Source organism: Scyliorhinus canicula, chromosome 12 (genome assembly GCF_902713615.1).
Source record: "Scyliorhinus canicula chromosome 12, sScyCan1.1, whole genome shotgun sequence".
Lineage (NCBI taxonomy): Eukaryota > Metazoa > Chordata > Chondrichthyes > Carcharhiniformes > Scyliorhinidae > Scyliorhinus > Scyliorhinus canicula.
In genome coordinates this window covers 104,976,012-104,993,398 of record NC_052157.1, presented here as the reverse complement: position 1 = coordinate 104,993,398, position 17,387 = coordinate 104,976,012, and the positions used below count along the sequence as shown (strand labels likewise).

At 52.5% G+C, this 17,387-nt stretch overlaps 2 protein-coding genes across 3 annotated transcripts in view; one reads left to right on the top strand and one right to left on the bottom strand.

Moving 5' to 3' along the window:
* eif4h (eukaryotic translation initiation factor 4h) overlaps positions 1-9,630 on the bottom strand; it is a 117,795-nt gene extending 108,165 nt beyond the window's left edge. Inside the window, exon 1 of one of the 2 annotated variants that reach the window (XM_038813655.1) lies at positions 9,484-9,630. In XM_038813655.1, the coding sequence (XP_038669583.1) occupies positions 9,484-9,548 (65 nt within the window). In that variant the 5' untranslated portion in view covers positions 9,549-9,630. The remainder of the gene's footprint in view (positions 1-9,483) is intronic. The other variant, XM_038813654.1, reaches the window with a different exon arrangement.
* A 165-nt stretch (positions 9,631-9,795) lies between these two features.
* Positions 9,796-17,387, top strand: part of mybbp1a (MYB binding protein (P160) 1a) — a 107,039-nt gene continuing 99,447 nt past the window's right edge. Inside the window, exons 1-5 of the mRNA XM_038813653.1 lie at positions 9,796-10,174; positions 10,456-10,551; positions 12,873-12,956; positions 16,807-16,881; positions 17,230-17,337. Coding sequence (XP_038669581.1) covers positions 9,833-10,174; positions 10,456-10,551; positions 12,873-12,956; positions 16,807-16,881; positions 17,230-17,337 — 705 coding nt within the window. The 5' untranslated portion in view covers positions 9,796-9,832. The remainder of the gene's footprint in view (positions 10,175-10,455; positions 10,552-12,872; positions 12,957-16,806; positions 16,882-17,229; positions 17,338-17,387) is intronic.

The window sequence follows — 17,387 nt, the reverse complement described above, 5'->3', positions numbered from 1 at the left end:
ATAAATCAAAGTTTGGTTCCTGACATCAGTTTCAGCCCATGAGGGATAGAAACTGAGGATATGAGAAATACTCAAGTGGTAAAGGTAAAGGTGATCTGATGGGAGACAATAAAGAGAGTGTACCTCAGATTAAAAAATAAATCCAGGAGGGTGGAAAAGAGATGAAAAGTATCAAATGTTTTCACTGTAATAAACTAGGCCATGTAAAGTCACAATGTTGGTGGTTGAAGAAAATCACTGGGAAGGCTGATGTGGTAAAACAGGATAAGACAGTGGGGCTTGTTAATGTGCTAAAGGAAAGCCCAAGTGAAGCGAAGGAGGTGCAAAATATTTTACAGCCTGATCAAGAGGTGATTGATAAGAAGGTGCCAGATCTCTTCAAAGAATTTACTTGTGTGGGTAAAGTTTACTCATGTGTATCAGGAGGAGCAGCTAAAGAAGTCACAATTTTAAGAGATACGGGAGCTAGTCAATCTTTAATGGTAAGAGATGAGGAGTTATGTAGTTTGGGAAGAATGTTGCCAGACAAGATGGTAATATGTGGAATTCAGGGTGAGAGGAGCAGTGTTCCATTACATAAGACAAGGTTGGAAAGTCCAGTGAAGAGTGGTGAAGTGGTAGTAGGAGTAATAGAGAAACTATCTTGTCCAGGAATACAGTTTATCTTGGGTAATGATATAGCTGGATCGCAGGTGGGAGTGATGCCTACTGTGGTTGATAAGCCAGTGGAAAAAGAGACAACTGAAGGGTTGAAGGACAAATATCCTGGGATTTTTCCGGATTGTGTAGTAACAAGGTCGCAAAGTCACAAGTTAAGACAAGAGGAGAAATCAAAGAGTGAAGATGAAGTTGAAGTGCAATTATCAGAAATTATTTTTGATCAGATGGTTGAAAAAGAACAAGAACAGGTGGAGGATAAGGCGGATATTTTTAGTTCAGGAAAATTGGCGGAGTTACAACAGAAAGATGTAGGAATAAAACAGATATATCAGAAAGCATATACGGAAGAGGAATCTGAGAGTATAGCAGAGTGTTAGTACCGTAAAAGTGCTGTCTTGATGAGAAAATGAAGACCTGCAGGCAGATGAAAAGTGGGCAGAAGTTCATCAAGTAGTATTGCCGGTCGGGTATAAAAGGAGGTATTGCGAGTTGCACATGAGGTACCAGTGGGAGGTCATTTGGGAATAAGGAAAACTCAAGCTAAAATCCAGAAACATTTTTATTGGCCTGGACTACATAAAGATGTAGTTAAATTTTGTCAATCATGTCACACATGTCAAGTGATAGGGAAACCTCAAGCAGTAATAAAACCAGTGCCTTTAATACCCATTCCAGCATTTGAGGAACCTTTTAAAAGGGTCCTAATTGATTGTGTAGGACCGTTTCCTAAAACCAAAAGTGGGAATCAATATCTTTTGACTATAATGGATGTGTCTACCTCCAGAGGCCATTCCAGTACGTAATATTACAGCTAAGAAGATTGTGGAGGAGTTACTTAAATTCTTTACTAGATATGGACTACCCACAGAAATTCAATCGGATCAAGGATCGAATTTTACTTCAAAGTTATTCAAAGAATTTATGGATAGCTTAGGAATAAAACAATTTAAATCAACTGTGTATCATCCAGAATCGCAGGGAGCGTTAGAAAGGTGGCATGAGACATTAAAGACAATGTTGAGGGCGTATTGTCAAAATTATCCACAGAATTGGGATAAAGGAATTCCATTCGTATTGTTTGCAATTAGGGAAGCACCTAATGAGTCTACCAAATTTAGTCCTTTTGAACTAATTTTTGGTCATGAGGTAAGAGGACCACTTAAATTGATTAAGGAAAAATTGGTGCGTGAGAAATAGGAAATTACACTATTGGATTACGTGTCAATTTTTAGGGAACGATTAAATAGAGCAGATGAATTGGCTAGACAACATTTGAAAGTTGCACAAAATGTGATGAAAGGGGTAGCAGACAAGAAATCCAAAGTTCATAGTTTTGCCAGTGGGGATAAGGTTTTAGTGTTGTTACCAGTGGTAGGTGAGCCTTTAAAAGCTAGGTTTTGTGGACCGTATCAGATTAAAAGGAAATTAAGTGAGGTGAATTATTTGGTAAAAACACCAGATAAAAGGAAGACTCATCGAGTGTGTCATGTGAATATGCTTAAAAGGTACTTGGAAAGGGTAGGAGAGAAAAAGGACGTTTTAATGATTCTAACTCAAGGTGACGAACCAAATCCAGATGACTGTGAATTTCACATGCCTCAAATTAAATTGGAAAATGAGGATCTTCTTAAAAATTGGGATGAATTGTTAAGTTACCTGAATCTGAAGTTGTCTACTTTGAGAGGAATTCTGCAGTACAAATTTTTTTTGGAAGAGGGATTTGGGTGTCCTGGTAGATGAGTCACAGAAAGTTAACATGCAGATGTTAACACGCACGAACAGACTCAAAAACAGCTTCTTCCCCGCTGTTATCAGACTCCTAAATGACTCTCTTACGGACTGACCTCATTAATACTACACCCTGTATGCTTCATCTGATGGAGGTGCTTATGTAGTTACATTGTATCCCTTATGTTGCCCTATTATGTATTTTCTTTAATTCCCTTTTCTTCCCATGTACTTAATGATCTGTTGAGCATCTCGCAGAAAAATACTTTTCACTGTACCTCGGTACACGTGACAATAAACAAATCCAATCCAGATACAGCATCTAATTAAGAAGGCAAATTGAATATTTACCTTTATTGCAAGAGGGAGTATAAAAGTGAGGAAGTCTTGCTACAACTGTACAGGGCATTGGTGAAACCACACCTGGGGTACTGTGCAGAGTTCTGGTCTCCTTAAGGATGGATTTTTTGTACTGTAAGAAGTTTAGAGGAGATTAATTAGGCTGATTCCTGGAATGAAGGGATTATTTTACAAGGAAAAACTGAGCAAGTTGGGCCTTTACTCATTGGAGTTTAGAAGAATGAGAGGACAACTCATTCAACCATAGGATTCTAAGGGAGGCTCAAAGGTGAGAGGATGTTTTCCCTCTTGGGAGAATCTAGACCTCGGGTGCTGTGTCAAAATAAGAGGGAGAGGAGGAGAAATTTCTTCACTTCGGTCATTAGTCTTTAGAAGCCTTTTCCCCATAGAGCAGTGGATACTGGATCATTTAATATATTCAAGGATAAATAAAACAGATTTTTTTCATCTATAACAGGGTCAGGAGTTATGGGGGAGCATTAGAAAAATAGAATTCAGGCCAGGATCAGATCGACCATGATTTTACTGAATGGCAGAGCAGGATCGAGAGGCTGAATCGCCTACTCGTGCTCCAAATTCTTATGATCTTATGAATTGCATACAAATGCCCCGATCTCACACTACCTCAAACAAACAATCATAAAACTATATTAAAAGGGGTCACTGAGAAACACTACAAAGCATATAGGCATCTCCACAAAATGAAGAACTGTTGCAGGAAAACAGACTGCATTTCATCTTTACAAAGCGCAAGATCTCCTGATGCAAAACATGATCTTCATTATGTAGTGAATAAACACGATTGCTGAGATCAATAGAAAGTTGGACACACAACGTGGAATTATTCCACTTTATATCAAACTGCCAACTGCAGTTTTACTAAGTAACTTCAAAAGAAACCTGGGGTTAATGGGGAGGAATAATAATAATAATCTTTATTAGTGTCACAAGAAGGCTTCCATTAACACTGCAATGAAAGACATGCAGTATGCTTTATTTATCAATGGCCTTTTAGTGCACAATCACAACTCATTGTAGAGCTAACAAAATGGTTAATTATTTTGTCGTCATTCTCATTGTTTCTTAGCTTTCCTCAGTGCAGCAATTTTCCGAGGGAAAGCACATTACTGAATTAGTGGGAATGCTCCTTTCAAAAATACACTTTGCTCATCAAACGCACAGAGCTCTGCTGATCCCATTCCAGAGATCTTTCAGTTTGACACAAGTGATTCAAATGAAGGGTTCCAGAAAGCTGTCCACAGGAGTTACTAAATGGCATTTGAGCAAGATTTGAGATGGCCAGTCCAGGCTACATGTACATTTACAAACTTGTGAAGATTATGAAGGCGAGAACATTATAAGAACAAAGCTAAACCCGACTGTAGAATAAATGTATAACTCAGATGGCGAGGGGGGAGGGGGGAGAGAAGAGTGGGAAAAGTAGGAGAAAGAGACGGCGGGGGAGGGGAACCAGACGAGGGGGGTGGGGAGGGGAACCAGACGAGGGGGGTGGGGAGGGGAACCAGACGAGGGGGGGGGGGAGGGGAACCAGACGAGGGGGGTGGGGAGGGGAACCAGACGAGGGGGGTGGGGAGGGGAACCAGACGAGGGGGGTGGGGAGGGGAACCAGACGGGAGGGGGGGGGGGGAGGGGAACCAGACGGGGGGGGGGGGGGGGGGGGAGGGGAACCAGACGGGGGGGGGTGGGGAGGGGAACCAGACGGGGGTGGGGGGGGTGGGGAGGGGAACCAGACGGGGGGGGGGGGGTGGGGAGGGGAACCAGACGCGGGGGGGGGGGGGGGGGGGGGGGGAGGAGTAAACAGACGGGGGGAGGGGAAACAGACGGGGGGAGGGGAAACAGACGGGGGAGGGGAAACAGACGGGGGAGGGAAACAGACGGGGGGAGGGAAACAGACGGGGGAGGGGAAACAGACGGGGGGAGGGGAAACAGACGGGGGGGAGGGGGAAACAGACGGGGGGAGGGGAAACAGACGGGGGGAGGGGAAACAGACGGGGGGAGGGGTAACAGACGGGGGGAGGGGTAACAGACGGGGAAGGGGTAACAGACGGGGGAAGGGGTAACAGACGGGGGGAGGGGTAACAGACGGGGGGAGGGGTAACAGACGGGGGAGGGGTAACAGACGGGGGAGGGGTAACAGACGGGGGAGGGAAACAGACTTCGGGGGGGGATAGAGGAGACAGACCTTGGGGGGGGGGGGGAGAGGAGACAGACCTCGGGGGGGGGGGGGGGAAGAAGAGGAGACAGACCTCGGGGGGGGGGGGGGGGGGAAAGAGGGGACAGACCTCGGGGGGGGAAGAAAGAGGAGAAAGACCTCGCGGGGTGGGGGAAGAGATGTCAGACCCCGGGGGGGGGACAGACCTCGGGGGGGGGGACAGACCTCGGGGGGGGGGGGGGACAGACCTCGGGGGGGGGGGGGACAGACCTCGGGGGGGGGGGGGGACAGACCTCGGGGGGGGGGGGGGACAGACCTCGGGGGGGGGGGACAGACCTCGGGGGGGGGGGGACAGACCTCGGGGGGGGGGGGGGACAGACCTCGGGGGGGGACAGACCTCGGGGGGGGGGACAGACCTCGGGGGGGGGACAGACCTCGGGGGGGGACAGACCTCGGGGGGGGGACAGACCTCGGGGGGGGGAGACAGACCTCGGGGGGGGGAGACAGACCTCGGGGGGGGGAGACAGACCTCGGGGGGGGGAGACAGACCTCGGGGGGGGGAGACAGACCTCGGGGGGGGAGACAGACCTCGGGGGGGGGACAGACCTCGGGGGGGGGGACAGACCTCGGGGGGGGGACAGACCTCGGGGGGGGGGACAGACCTCGGGGGGGGGACAGACCTCGGGGGGGGGGGGGACAGACCTCGGGGGGGGGGACAGACCTCGGGGGGGGGGGGGACAGACCTCGGTGGAGGGGGACGACAGACCTCGGGGGGGGGACGACAGACCTCGGGGGGGGGACGACAGACCTCGGGGGGGGGACGACAGACCTCGGGGGGGGGGGGACGACAGACCTCGGGGGGGGGGGACGACAGACCTCGGGGGGGGGGGGACAGACCTCGGGGGGGGGGACAGACCTCGGGGGGGGGGGGGACAGACCTCGGGGGGGGGGGACAGACCTCGGGGGGGGGGACAGACCTCGGGGGGGGGGGACAGACCTCGGGGGGGGGGGACAGACCTCGGGGGGGGGGGGGGGACAGACCTCGGGGGGGGGGGGACAGACCTCGGGGGGGGGGACAGACCTCGGGGGGGGGACAGACCTCGGGGGGGGGGGGACAGACCTCGGGGGGGGGGGACAGACCTCGGGGGGGGGGACAGACCTCGGGGGGTGGGGGGGGACAGACCTCGGGGCGGGGGGGGGACAGACCTCGGGGGGGGGGACAGACCTCGGGGGGGGGGACAGACCTCGGGGGGGGGGACAGACCTCGGGGGGGGGGGGGGACAGACCTCGGGGGGGGGGGGGACAGACCTCGGGGGGGGGGGGGGACAGACCTCGGGGGGGGGGGGGACAGAAATCGGGGGGGGGGACAGACCTCGGGGGGGGGGGGGACAGACCTCGGGGGGGGGGACAGACCTCAGGGGGGGGGGACAGACCTCGGGGGGGGGGGGACAGACCTCGGGGGGGGGGGGGGACAGACCTCGGGGGGGGGGGGGACAGACCTCGGGGGGGGGGGGACAGACCTCGGGGGGGGGGGGGACAGACCTCGGGCGGGGGGGACAGACCTCGGGGGGGGGGGACAGACCTCGGGGGGGGTGGGGGACAGACCTCGGGGGGGGGGGGACAGACCTCGGGGGGGGGGGACAGACCTCGGGGGGGGGGACAGACCTCGGGGGGGGGGACAGACCTCGGGGGGGGGGGGGACAGACCTCGGGGGGGGGGGACAGACCTCGGGGGGGGGGGGACAGACCTCGGGGGGGGGGGGGACAGACCTCGGGGGGGGGGGACAGACCTCGGGGGGGGGGGACAGACCTCGGGGGGGGGGGGGACAGACCTCGGGGGGGGGGACAGACCTCGGGGGGGGGGGACAGACCTCGGGGGGGGGGACAGACCTCGGGGGGGGGGGGGACTGACCTCGGGGGGGGGGGACAGACCTCGGGGAGGGGGACAGACCTCGGGGGGCGGGGGACAGACCTCGGGGGGGGGGGACAGACCACGGGGGGGGGGGGCGGAGACAGACCTCGGGGGGGGGGACAGACCTCGGGGGGGACGGACGGACAGACCTCGGGGGACGGACAGACCTCGGGGGGGACGGGGGACAGACCTCGAGGGGGGGGACGGGGGACAGACCTCGAGGGGGGGGACGGGGGACAGACCTCGAGGGGGGGGACGGGGGACAGACCGCGAGGGGGGGGGCGGGGGACAGACCTCGAGGGGGGGGACGGGGGACAGACCTCGAGGGGGGGGGACGGGGGACAGACCTCGAGGGGGGGGACGGGGGACAGACCTCGAGGGGGGGGACGGGGGACAGACCTCGGGGGAGGGGACGGGGGTCAGACCTTGGGGGGGGGGGGGACAGATCATGGGGGGGGGGGACAGATCTTGGGGGGGGGGGAACAGATCTTGGGGGGGGGGACAGACCTTGGGGGGGGGGGACAGACCTTGGGGGGGGGGGACAGACCTTGGGGGGGGGGACAGACCTTGGGGGGGGGGGACAGACCTTGGGGGGGGGACAGACCTGGGGGGGGGACAGACCTCGGGGGGGGGACAGACCTCGGGGGGGGGGACAGACCTCGGGAGGGGGGACAGACCTCGGGGGGGGGACAGACCTCGGGGGGGGGGACTGACCTCGGGGGGGGGGGGGGACAGACCTCGGGGGGGGGGGGACAGACCTCGGGGGGGGGGGGGACAGACCTTGGGGGGGGGGGGACAGACCTCGGGGGGGGGACAGACCTCGGGGGGGGGGGGACAGACCTCGGGGGGGGGGGACAGACCTCGGGGGGGGGGGACAGACCTCGGGGGGGGGGACAGACCTCGGGGGGGGGGACAGACCTCGGGGGGGGGGATGGAGACAGACCTCGGGGGGGGGTGGAGACAGACCTCGGGGGGGGGGGGGGGGGGAGACAGACCTCGGGGGGGGGGGAGACAGACCTCGGGGGGGACGGACGGACAGACTTCGGGGGACGGACAGACCTCGGGGGGGACGGGGGACAGACCTCGAGGGGGGGGGACGGGGGACAGACCTCGAGGGGGGGGGACGGGGGACAGACCTCGAGGGGGGGGACGGGGGACAGACCTCTAGGGGGGGACGGGGGACAGACCTCGTGGGGGGGGACGGGGGTCAGACCTGGGGGGGGGGACAGACCTTGGGGGGGGGGACAGACCTTGGGGGGGGGACAGACCTTGGGGGGGGGGGGACAGACCTTGGGGGGGGGGACAGACCTTGGGGGGGGGGACAGACCTGGGGGGGGGGGACAGACCTTGGGGGGGGGACAGACCTTGGGGGGGGGGACAGACCTTGGGGGGGGGACAGACCTTGGGGGGGGGGGACAGACCTTGGGGGGGGGGGACAGACCTTGGGGGGGGGGACAGACCTTGGGGGGGGGGACAGACCTTGGGGGGGGGACAGACCTTGCGGGGGGGACAGACCTTGCGGGGGGGGACAGACCTTGGGGGGGGGGACAAACCTGGGGGGGGACAGACCTGGGGGGGGACAGACCTTTGGGGGGGACAGACCTTGGGGGGGGACAGACCTTGGGGGGGGGGACAGACCTTGGGGGGGGGACAGACCTTGGGGGGGGGGACAGACCTTGGGGGGGGGGGACAGACCTTGGGGGGGGGGACAGACCTTGGGGGGGGGGACAGACCTTGGGGGGGGGGACACAGACCTTGGGGGGGGGGGACAGACCTTGGGGGGGGGACAGACCTTGGGGGGGGGACAGACCTTGGGGGGGGACAGACCTTTGGGGCGGGGGGGACAGACCTTGGGGGTGGGACAGACCTTGGGGGGGGGACAGACCTTGGGGGGGGGGACAGACCTTGGGGGGGGGGGACAGACCTTGGGGGGGGGGGGACAGACCTTGGGGGGGGGGGGGACAGACCTTGGGGGGGGGGGACAGACCTTGGGGGGGGGGGGGACAGACCTTGGGGGGGGGGGGGACAGACCTTGGGGGGGGGGGGGACAGACCTTGGGGGGGGGGGGGACAGACCTTGGGGGGGGGGGACAGACCTTGGGGGGTGAGGGGACAGACCTTGGGGGGGGGGACAGACCTTGGGGGGGGGGACAGACCTTGGGGGGGGGGGACAGACCTTGGGGGGGGGGGACAGACCTTGGGGGGGGGGGGGACAGACCTTGGGGGGGGGGACAGACCTTGGGGGGGGGACAGACCTTGGGGGGGGGGGGACAGACCTTGGGGGGGGGGGGACAGACCTTGGGGGGGGGGGACAGACCTTGGGGGGGGGGGGACAGACCTTGGGGGGGGGGACAGACCTGGGGGGGGGGGGACAGACCTTGGGGGGGGGGGGGACAGACCTTGGGGGGGGGGGGGACAGACCTTGGGGGGGGGGGGGACAGATTTGGGGGGGGGGAGGGGGACAGATTTGGGGGGAGGGAGGGAGACAGATTTTGGGGGGGAGGGGACAGACCTTGGGGAGGGGAGCGGAGATCAGACAGAGGGAGGGGGGGTTTGGAGGAGGATGAGGCGAGCCGGCTTGAGGGGGAAGAACCGGAGAGGTCTGGCTCCCTGAGGCGTTCTCTCCCCTGTTAACCGGGCCCGGGTACCTACCCCCGGCCTCCCCCGAAGCTGCTGTATTGCTGCTGCCTCTCCTCATAACTGTCGAAATCCGCCATGGAGCCTGCTCGAGACAGGCTGTGGCCGACAGGCCCACGGGTACCATGGCAACCAGGGCTGCCCTACACAATGCCGTCTGCGGTGTCTCTTCGACCCAAATCCGCCGCCTCGGGCACCGCATTCGCTGTCTGATTTCTTTCTGTGCCAGCAGATACATTGATAATAAATAGCGTTTGATTAATGGGCCATCGGCCACCACAAATAATACCTCAGCAATTTGAACAGGAGGAAAACGGAAGCTGCAGCAGTCAGGACCCCTGTGTGAGGACCCGGAGACAACAGCATGGCCGCAGCGAGTGGGGCGCCGATCAGCATGGAGGCCGGGGCAGAGCCTGAGGCCCGGACAGAGACCGGGGCAGAGTCCGAGGCCCGGACAGAGACTGGGGAGGAACCCGAGCCCGGCCCTGAGGGGACCGCCAGTCTGCAATGCGGCCCAGGGGCAAATACCAGCCTGGGGATAAAGACCAAACGGAACAGAAAACAGGGCCTGGAACCAAAAAGCCACCTCCTCCAGCAGAACCGCCAGTTCTTGGACTTCTTTTGGGATATCGCCAAACCCGAGCAGAATGTGCGGCTGAGGGGGATCAAAGGCCTGCTGGACTATCTGAAGAGACCAGAGAGCCAGGTGAGGGCGAACTTGGTGAGAAACGGGGCATTTTAGAGAGGGGGTGGAAAGGGAGCTGGGGCGAGAGATAGGATAGCAGGAATGTGGCTGAGCGAGAGTGTGGTACCACAGGGAAGGTGTGAGGAGGAGGGCAGATCGGGTTGAAAGGAAGGTAGTGTTCAAGGTGAGGTGATAAGGCTAGGTGGGAAAAGCAATTGTTACTGAAGGTTATACCCGTGTAGACAGTCCATTAGGTTCACATTCAAACAGTAATATTTAATAACCATTGACTCTCTTTCCAGGATGATGAGCTACGATATACAATCAAGCGACTAATTGATGGCCTAGCAGCAACCCGTGAAATAGCCCGACCAGGCTTCAGTTTGGCATTGGCACAGGTCAGTAACTGCATTTGATAAGAGGTTTTGCCAGCGGACAAGACAGTTGGTCTTTTACAACTAACAGTCATGAGATACTGTTGATTGCTTACTTGAATTCTGGTCCTGGAGTCACAAACATTGTTTCATCCAAGAGGAGTTGAAGCCTCCCACATGCTGACAGATGCCTGTAGCCGCTAGAAGCAGATGACCATAGTTACTATTTTTGTGCAGCGCAGTACATTTACTTACTTGGCCTCTGGTCTCCAAATCTAAATGTGTGTTTTATGTTACTCCTTTGCTCCGCTGGCAACTGATCCAGAAGGTTGTAATCCAATTGCTTGTTTAAAGTCCCTTGGGGCCCTGAACCTTCTGATGCTTGTGTTGCATTTGGCTATTATTCTTCTATGAGCCTTATTAGCTGAGCCAACTCCTCACATGGTGCCCAGAGTCCCCTCTGCTCTTTCCTGGACAGATGCCAGTCTTCAGCCTGTTCAATTCGCTCCACATGAGATCAAGAATTGACTGAAAGCACTGGATGCTGTAAAGGCTATAGACCCTGACAATATCCCAGCAATAGTCTTGAAGACGGATGCTCCAAAATGAGCCATGCCCTTAGTTAAGATGTTCTAGTGTAGCTACAATAGTGGCATCTATCCGTTAACGCAAAAAATTGCTCCGGTATGTCCTGACCGAAAAAAGCAGGACAAATTCAATACAGCCAATGACTGCCCCATCAGTCTATCATCAAAAAAGTGATAAGTCTTACAACACCACGTTAAAGTCCAACAGGTTTATTTGGAATCATTAGCTTTTGGAGCGCAGCTCTTTCATCAGATGAACCTCCAAATAAACCTGTTGGAATTTAACCTGGTGTTGGAAGACTTCTTACTGTGCCCAGCCCAGTCCAACACCCCAGCTCCACAACAAAAAAGTGATGGAAGGTGTAATCGACTGTTATCAAGTTTAATTATCGTCACACTGACACTCAGTTTGGGTCCCGCCAGGGTTGACCAGAAACTGAATTTGACTAGTCATATAGAAATACTGTGGCTACACAAGCAGATCAGAGGCTGAGAATTCTGTGACAAGTAACTCAGATCCTGACTTTTTAACACTTGTCCACCATCTTCACTATTGATTTGCCTGATTGAGTGCAGCTCCAACAACTCAAAAAGCTCAACCCCATCTAGGACAAAACAGCCCACTTAACTGACACCCCGTCCACTACCTCCAACATCCAAGCCCTTTACCACTGACTCACCATCGCAGCAGTGTGTACCATTTGCAAGATGCACTGCAGGGACTGACCAAGATTACTTTGACAGCACCTTCCAAATCTCCAGTACCCAGAAGGACAAGGGCAGCCGGTACGTGGGAGCACCATCATCTGTCAGTTCCCCTCCAAGCCCCACTCACCATCCTGACTTAGAAATATATCGCCGTCCCTTCATTGTCACTGGGTCAAAATGCTGGAACCCTCTTCCTAACAGCACTGTGGGTGTATTTAAACCAACGAGACTGCCACAGTTCCAGATGCCTCTTCGCCAGCATATTGAGTGCAATTAGGGATGGGTAATAAATGATGGCCTAGCCAAGGACCCCCACATCTCATGAAAGAATAAGAAGAATGGGCAGAAATGTCCTCCCAACGAAATGTCAGGAGACTGAAGCCCTGCCACCTTGTTCACCGTTGGACGCTGAACTGAAACATCCATAACCTCGGTAATGTTTGACACCGAGATGACCTATTGATCACATCCACTGCATCATCAAGAACCCTTCCCAATTTTCTGATGTTCCCTGCCGCTGTGCCTGCCTCAGGTTATCAGCTGCTTAAATCCTCATCCATACCTTTGTTTCTTCTGGGCTTGATTATTTAACTGCTCTCTTGGTTGGCCCCCACCTTTCATTAACCAACCAAAGCTCAGCTGCCCATGCCTCGACTGGCATCAAGTCCTGATCATCCATCAGGACTCTCAATGTGGCAATGACGCAAATTTAAAATTCTCACCCATGTTTTCAATTTCCTGCACTACGTTATCCACTTCCTATCTCTGTTATCTCTTTTAACCTACAACCCTTTAAGTTCTCCACGTCTTTAAATTCTTGCCCCTTGCAGATCCCCAATTTTAATCACTCTGGCATTAGTGGCCGTGTCTTCGACTACCTAGGTCCTGAGCTCTGGAATTACCTTTCAACCTGTCTGATCCTTTTTCTCTCCTAAGTACTTCGTAAGACCTACCTCTTTGAACAAACAATAGTTGCTCTCTGTGTGCGTTTTTCTGCTTTGAACCATCATGCAATCCTGTGAGACATTTTGCTAATTTTGTTTCTGACAGCTCCTGCAGTACAATGAAGACATCCCCCTGCAGACAGTTCTGGAACAGATTAAAATGAAGCACGATGTAACAAGAACAAAGAAGGTGAGTGGAAAATACCTGATTCCTAATGTTACTTGGCCTTAGAAGTAGCAACAGCAGATAAGACCAGCTGAGGGAAGAGTAAGGAGCTACTTTGAACACATGTGTTTAGTGAGCCAGTAAACAACATCCAGTGCAAACTATTGGTGAGGATTTTGGGACTAGTTGGAGGGATTAGAAACAGTTTTGAAAGTATTATGATTCAAAGTTAGAACAAAGATGGAACTAACCATGTTATGCTTGATTTCATACATTAGAAGAGTCAAAGGCTTAAATGTTGTTGGATTATACAGCCCAGAAACAGGCCGTTCGGCCAATCCAGTCCATGCTGGAGTTTATGCTCCACTCTAACCTCTTTCATTCTTCCTTCATCTAAATCTACCTTAATTGTATCAATTGAGGTTAAACCAACCATATCCTTCTCCCTTCAATGCTTTTCTAGCTTTGCCTTAATTGCTCTTGTTCTATTCACTCCACAGCTCCCTGTGGTAGCGAGTTCTACATTCTCACCACGCTTGGATAAAGACATTTCTTCTGGGTTTGCTCTGAATTTCTTAGTTTCTGTATCTATGCTCTTCCCCTCAAGAACAACTTGTGTTTATGTCACACCTGTAATGTAATGAAACACAAGCATGAGAAAACAGATGATGACACCAAGGCACATAAGGAGATATTAAGGCCAAAAGCTTAGTCAAAGTGGTAGGTTTTTAAGGAACATCTTAAAAGAAGAGCCTGAGGTTTTGAGATGTAGGCTTGGGGTTAGCACTGCTGCCTCACAACGCCAGGGACCCGGGTTCAATCCCAGCCTTCAGTGACTGTGTGGAGTTTGCACGTTCTACCTATATCTGCATGGGTTTCCTCCGGGTTCTCCGGTTTCCTCTAAGGCTCCTTCCTGTTTATTCCCCTTTCATTTATTTTGCCGTTCGTATTTTGATCCATGGGTGATTAATGGACATGTTTCTTTAAGTCAAGCAGTTGTTGTCTTTAATTCAAACATAAGAATCCAGAAGTTTGAGAGATCACTTGCTCGTTTCAACTGGAAATACAGACTTGCCGGCACTAGTGAGGGAGATATGCTGGGACTCACTTTGATTGTGTGTGGTGGTGGGGGGGGGGGGGGGGGGGGGTGGGGGGGGGGGGGGGGGTTGTGGTGAATTGGCCCAAAAGACTGTACTTTGCCTGGTAATGGGTGGTGATTGGATCTTATCCCAGTGTGATTGTTCAGAGACCTGAAGATTTCAGTCTGATTCCTGGCAGCTTGGAGAGAAGATCCACTCTCTTTCCTCCATGTTTCTCTCCATAAAGCCTGTGAGTGTTGTATTCCTGAAACTACAGAGGCCTGAATACAAATCACGAACTGAAAGCAAAGGTTTGAAGAGCAGTAAAGTGCCTCTTCAGGAAAGTTGTGAGCACTGCATTTATAGGCTACAAAGATCCTGAATGAATGAATCTACAGAGAAGATCATTACAGGCTACAAATCAACAACTTTAATCTGCAAGCTTACTGTGAAGAAAAGTATGCTAAAAACCATCATCTGAAACAAATGCTCTGTTTGCTTTCGCTTATTTTTTTTCTCGTTTCTACCCCACTGTATTTGTTTGTCTTACGTGTGCATAGAGGGTGGGGGTAAGTTAAAGTGAAGGTTAGGTATCAGTTAATTGTTAACCAACTGTATCTGCTGCATAGTTTATTATAGTTCTTGCTATCGATACATAGTAATTGTGTTTAAATGTACAAACCTGGTGACTGATTATTGAACAGCCAAGGTGGGCCTTGGGAGGGTGCTCTTTCAGAGGGTCGATGCAGACCCGACGGGCCAAATAGCCTCCTTCTGCACTGTATTGATTCTATGGACAATTAAAGGTACAGTCACCAATGGTAATAATTGGGAAAGAACAAATGGCCAGATTTAGAGGAGTGCCGATATCCGAGTTTTGTGAGGGTGAAGGAGACTACAGAGAAGGGAAGAGGGCGGGGCTGTGGAGGATGAAAATTTTATCATCAAAATGAAATGAAAAAAAAAAAGAAAATCGCTTATTGTCACAAGTAGGCTTCAAATGAAGTTATTGTGAAATGATGCTTGACAGGGAGTCAATGTTAGTCGGTGAGCACATAGTAATGCTCCCTCAGTTCGTTTGATTTAGTTTAATTGGTTTTACACAAAATAGTGGCAAAGGGACTTGTGAATTAGTACACAAGCAGTTGGAGTTTTGGATGACCTCAAGCTTACAGAGGTAGAATGTGGAAGAACAGTCAGGAGTGTGTTGGAATAGTCAACAGAGACAAAACTAGCTGATATTACAGAGGTGAAAATAGACAGTCTTATTGATGGGATGAATATGTGGTCAGAAGCTCATCTTGAGACAGATGTGACACCAAGGTTGCAAGGACTGGCTTGATCTCATCAGTTGCCAGGAAGAGGGATGGAGTCAGTAGCTGGAGATCTGAGTTTGTAGCAGAGACCAAAAATGGTCTTCCTGGTATTTATTGGGTGGAGGAAATTTCTCTCATTCTACACTGGGTTTTGGATAAACAAGCTGATAGTCACAATGGAAGAGGCAAGTGAGACGTTGGCAAGGGAGAGCTGATATGAGGAGTTCAGTGGTTGCCATCTATATTGTAAGCTGTTTTATCATTCATTGCATTGATTTTAGTTTTCTGAAGTATCTTATTTTAATGTTATTGTTCAACAAGCACATTGTACTTTTAATAATCCTCACTCCTCTGTTCGATAACACAAGTAGATTTCATCCATGTACTCTACACTCAAGATTAATTGTAAACTTAGCATGGGGGAGATTCTGTATTTGCTCGTGTTGGTTATGGTTGACACACTGCCTTTGGTAGGCTGATTGGCAGACTGCCTGTGGCACTGGTGCATTGGATGTGCTTTGCTGTGATGATGTTGGATTGTGTTTGATCCTCTTCCCTTGGCGTTGATGCTGAGCAGTTGTGGGTGTCTCAGTGGAGTGATAAGCAAAGACAGATTACCTATGTGCTCTTCTCGCTGGTGAATCGTGGACAGACTCTGGGGGAGTGACAAACTAATCAAAAATTGTGGGTGGTATTACAGACTGTTAGAATCTTTTTGTACTTGTGTTCACAATTTTATTGTGATTGTGCAGTTTTGTTTTCAAGCATACTGAGAACTTAACATAAATCAGAGACCTGGTATCCTATTGTTATACCATTGTAACCTCTCCAGTGTGGAATGTTTGGGACCCAGTTGTTTCTTAGATTTAGGAATTTTCTGGATTGGGGAGTAACATTATAATGCATATGTGCTTGAGACATGAAACAGTGACAAAGTATTTTAACGAACCAACAAAAAAAATGGTTATTTGCCCAAATATGGATTCTTCCATGTTTCCAAAGTACTGCATTGTATTAAAATGGCCAAACTGCTGTATGCCCTTGGTCTGCACAAAGACTAAGGACCCAGAGTCAGAATGACCAACAGGCCAGGCTGGAGAAAGTAGGTTAATGATAAACATTCTGTATCTATTCTCTCTCTCTTCTGGTAACAATTGTAACACTTGAGCATCTAGTGTGGGTGGACTATACTTGCTGTGGCCAGTATTATTGCTGATGGTGTTTTCACTAAGTTCATGCGGACAAGTCGACTTTGCCTGTGCTGGTTTCATCTGCATTTTGCAGGTACTGGAGCAAGTCTGGAACTAGACAGCAGAAACATCTAGTTGGTCTCAAATATTACCCACCCCCTAAGTAGGAAGGGACAGACACAGGAAGAGAGGAGGAAGAACAAAAGAAACAAAATACAAGGGTGTCTTAGACAAACCATGTAACTGGGTAGTGCAACATTCGGATAACTCCATGTATTTGTCATTCCAGCAACTCATCAGGAATGCTGCATTTGGAAATCTCTTTGGTGTCTTGGCACTTTCACAGTCAGGAAGACTCCTGAAGGTAAATTACAACCCCTCTATATGCCTCTTAAAAATGAGTGACAGCTTGAATGCGTGAGTGAGAGATCCATTTCTGTGCCAAACCTAGAATTAAAATGTATGTGACGCATGTTTAAGAAAGCAACATATTTTGGGTCCTACTATTTTTTACTATTTTGCTGTAGAAGTGAGGGAATTTAATGTCAAAGCTTCCAGAAGTGTGTGTGGTGTGTGTCAGTGGCACCAGTTTTGGCCTGTGTGATGGAGTGGCTGGGGCTTCTTGAGTTTGGGACTCCAACAATGTGTTGGACATGTCAATTTAGTTCAATAGTGCAAAACATTGAAGCATTTCAAAATTGCTTGTTGTTAGGAGCCAAATATACTACTACAGTCGATCCAACTGCTGCAGCAACTCAGTCATTTTAAGCAGCACCTCTCGAATCTGCCAAGGAAAACTATTGTGGACATCCTGTCTGAGGTGAGGCTTTAGGTTATATCAGTTAAATGTGTTTTTTTTAAGTCCTCAAG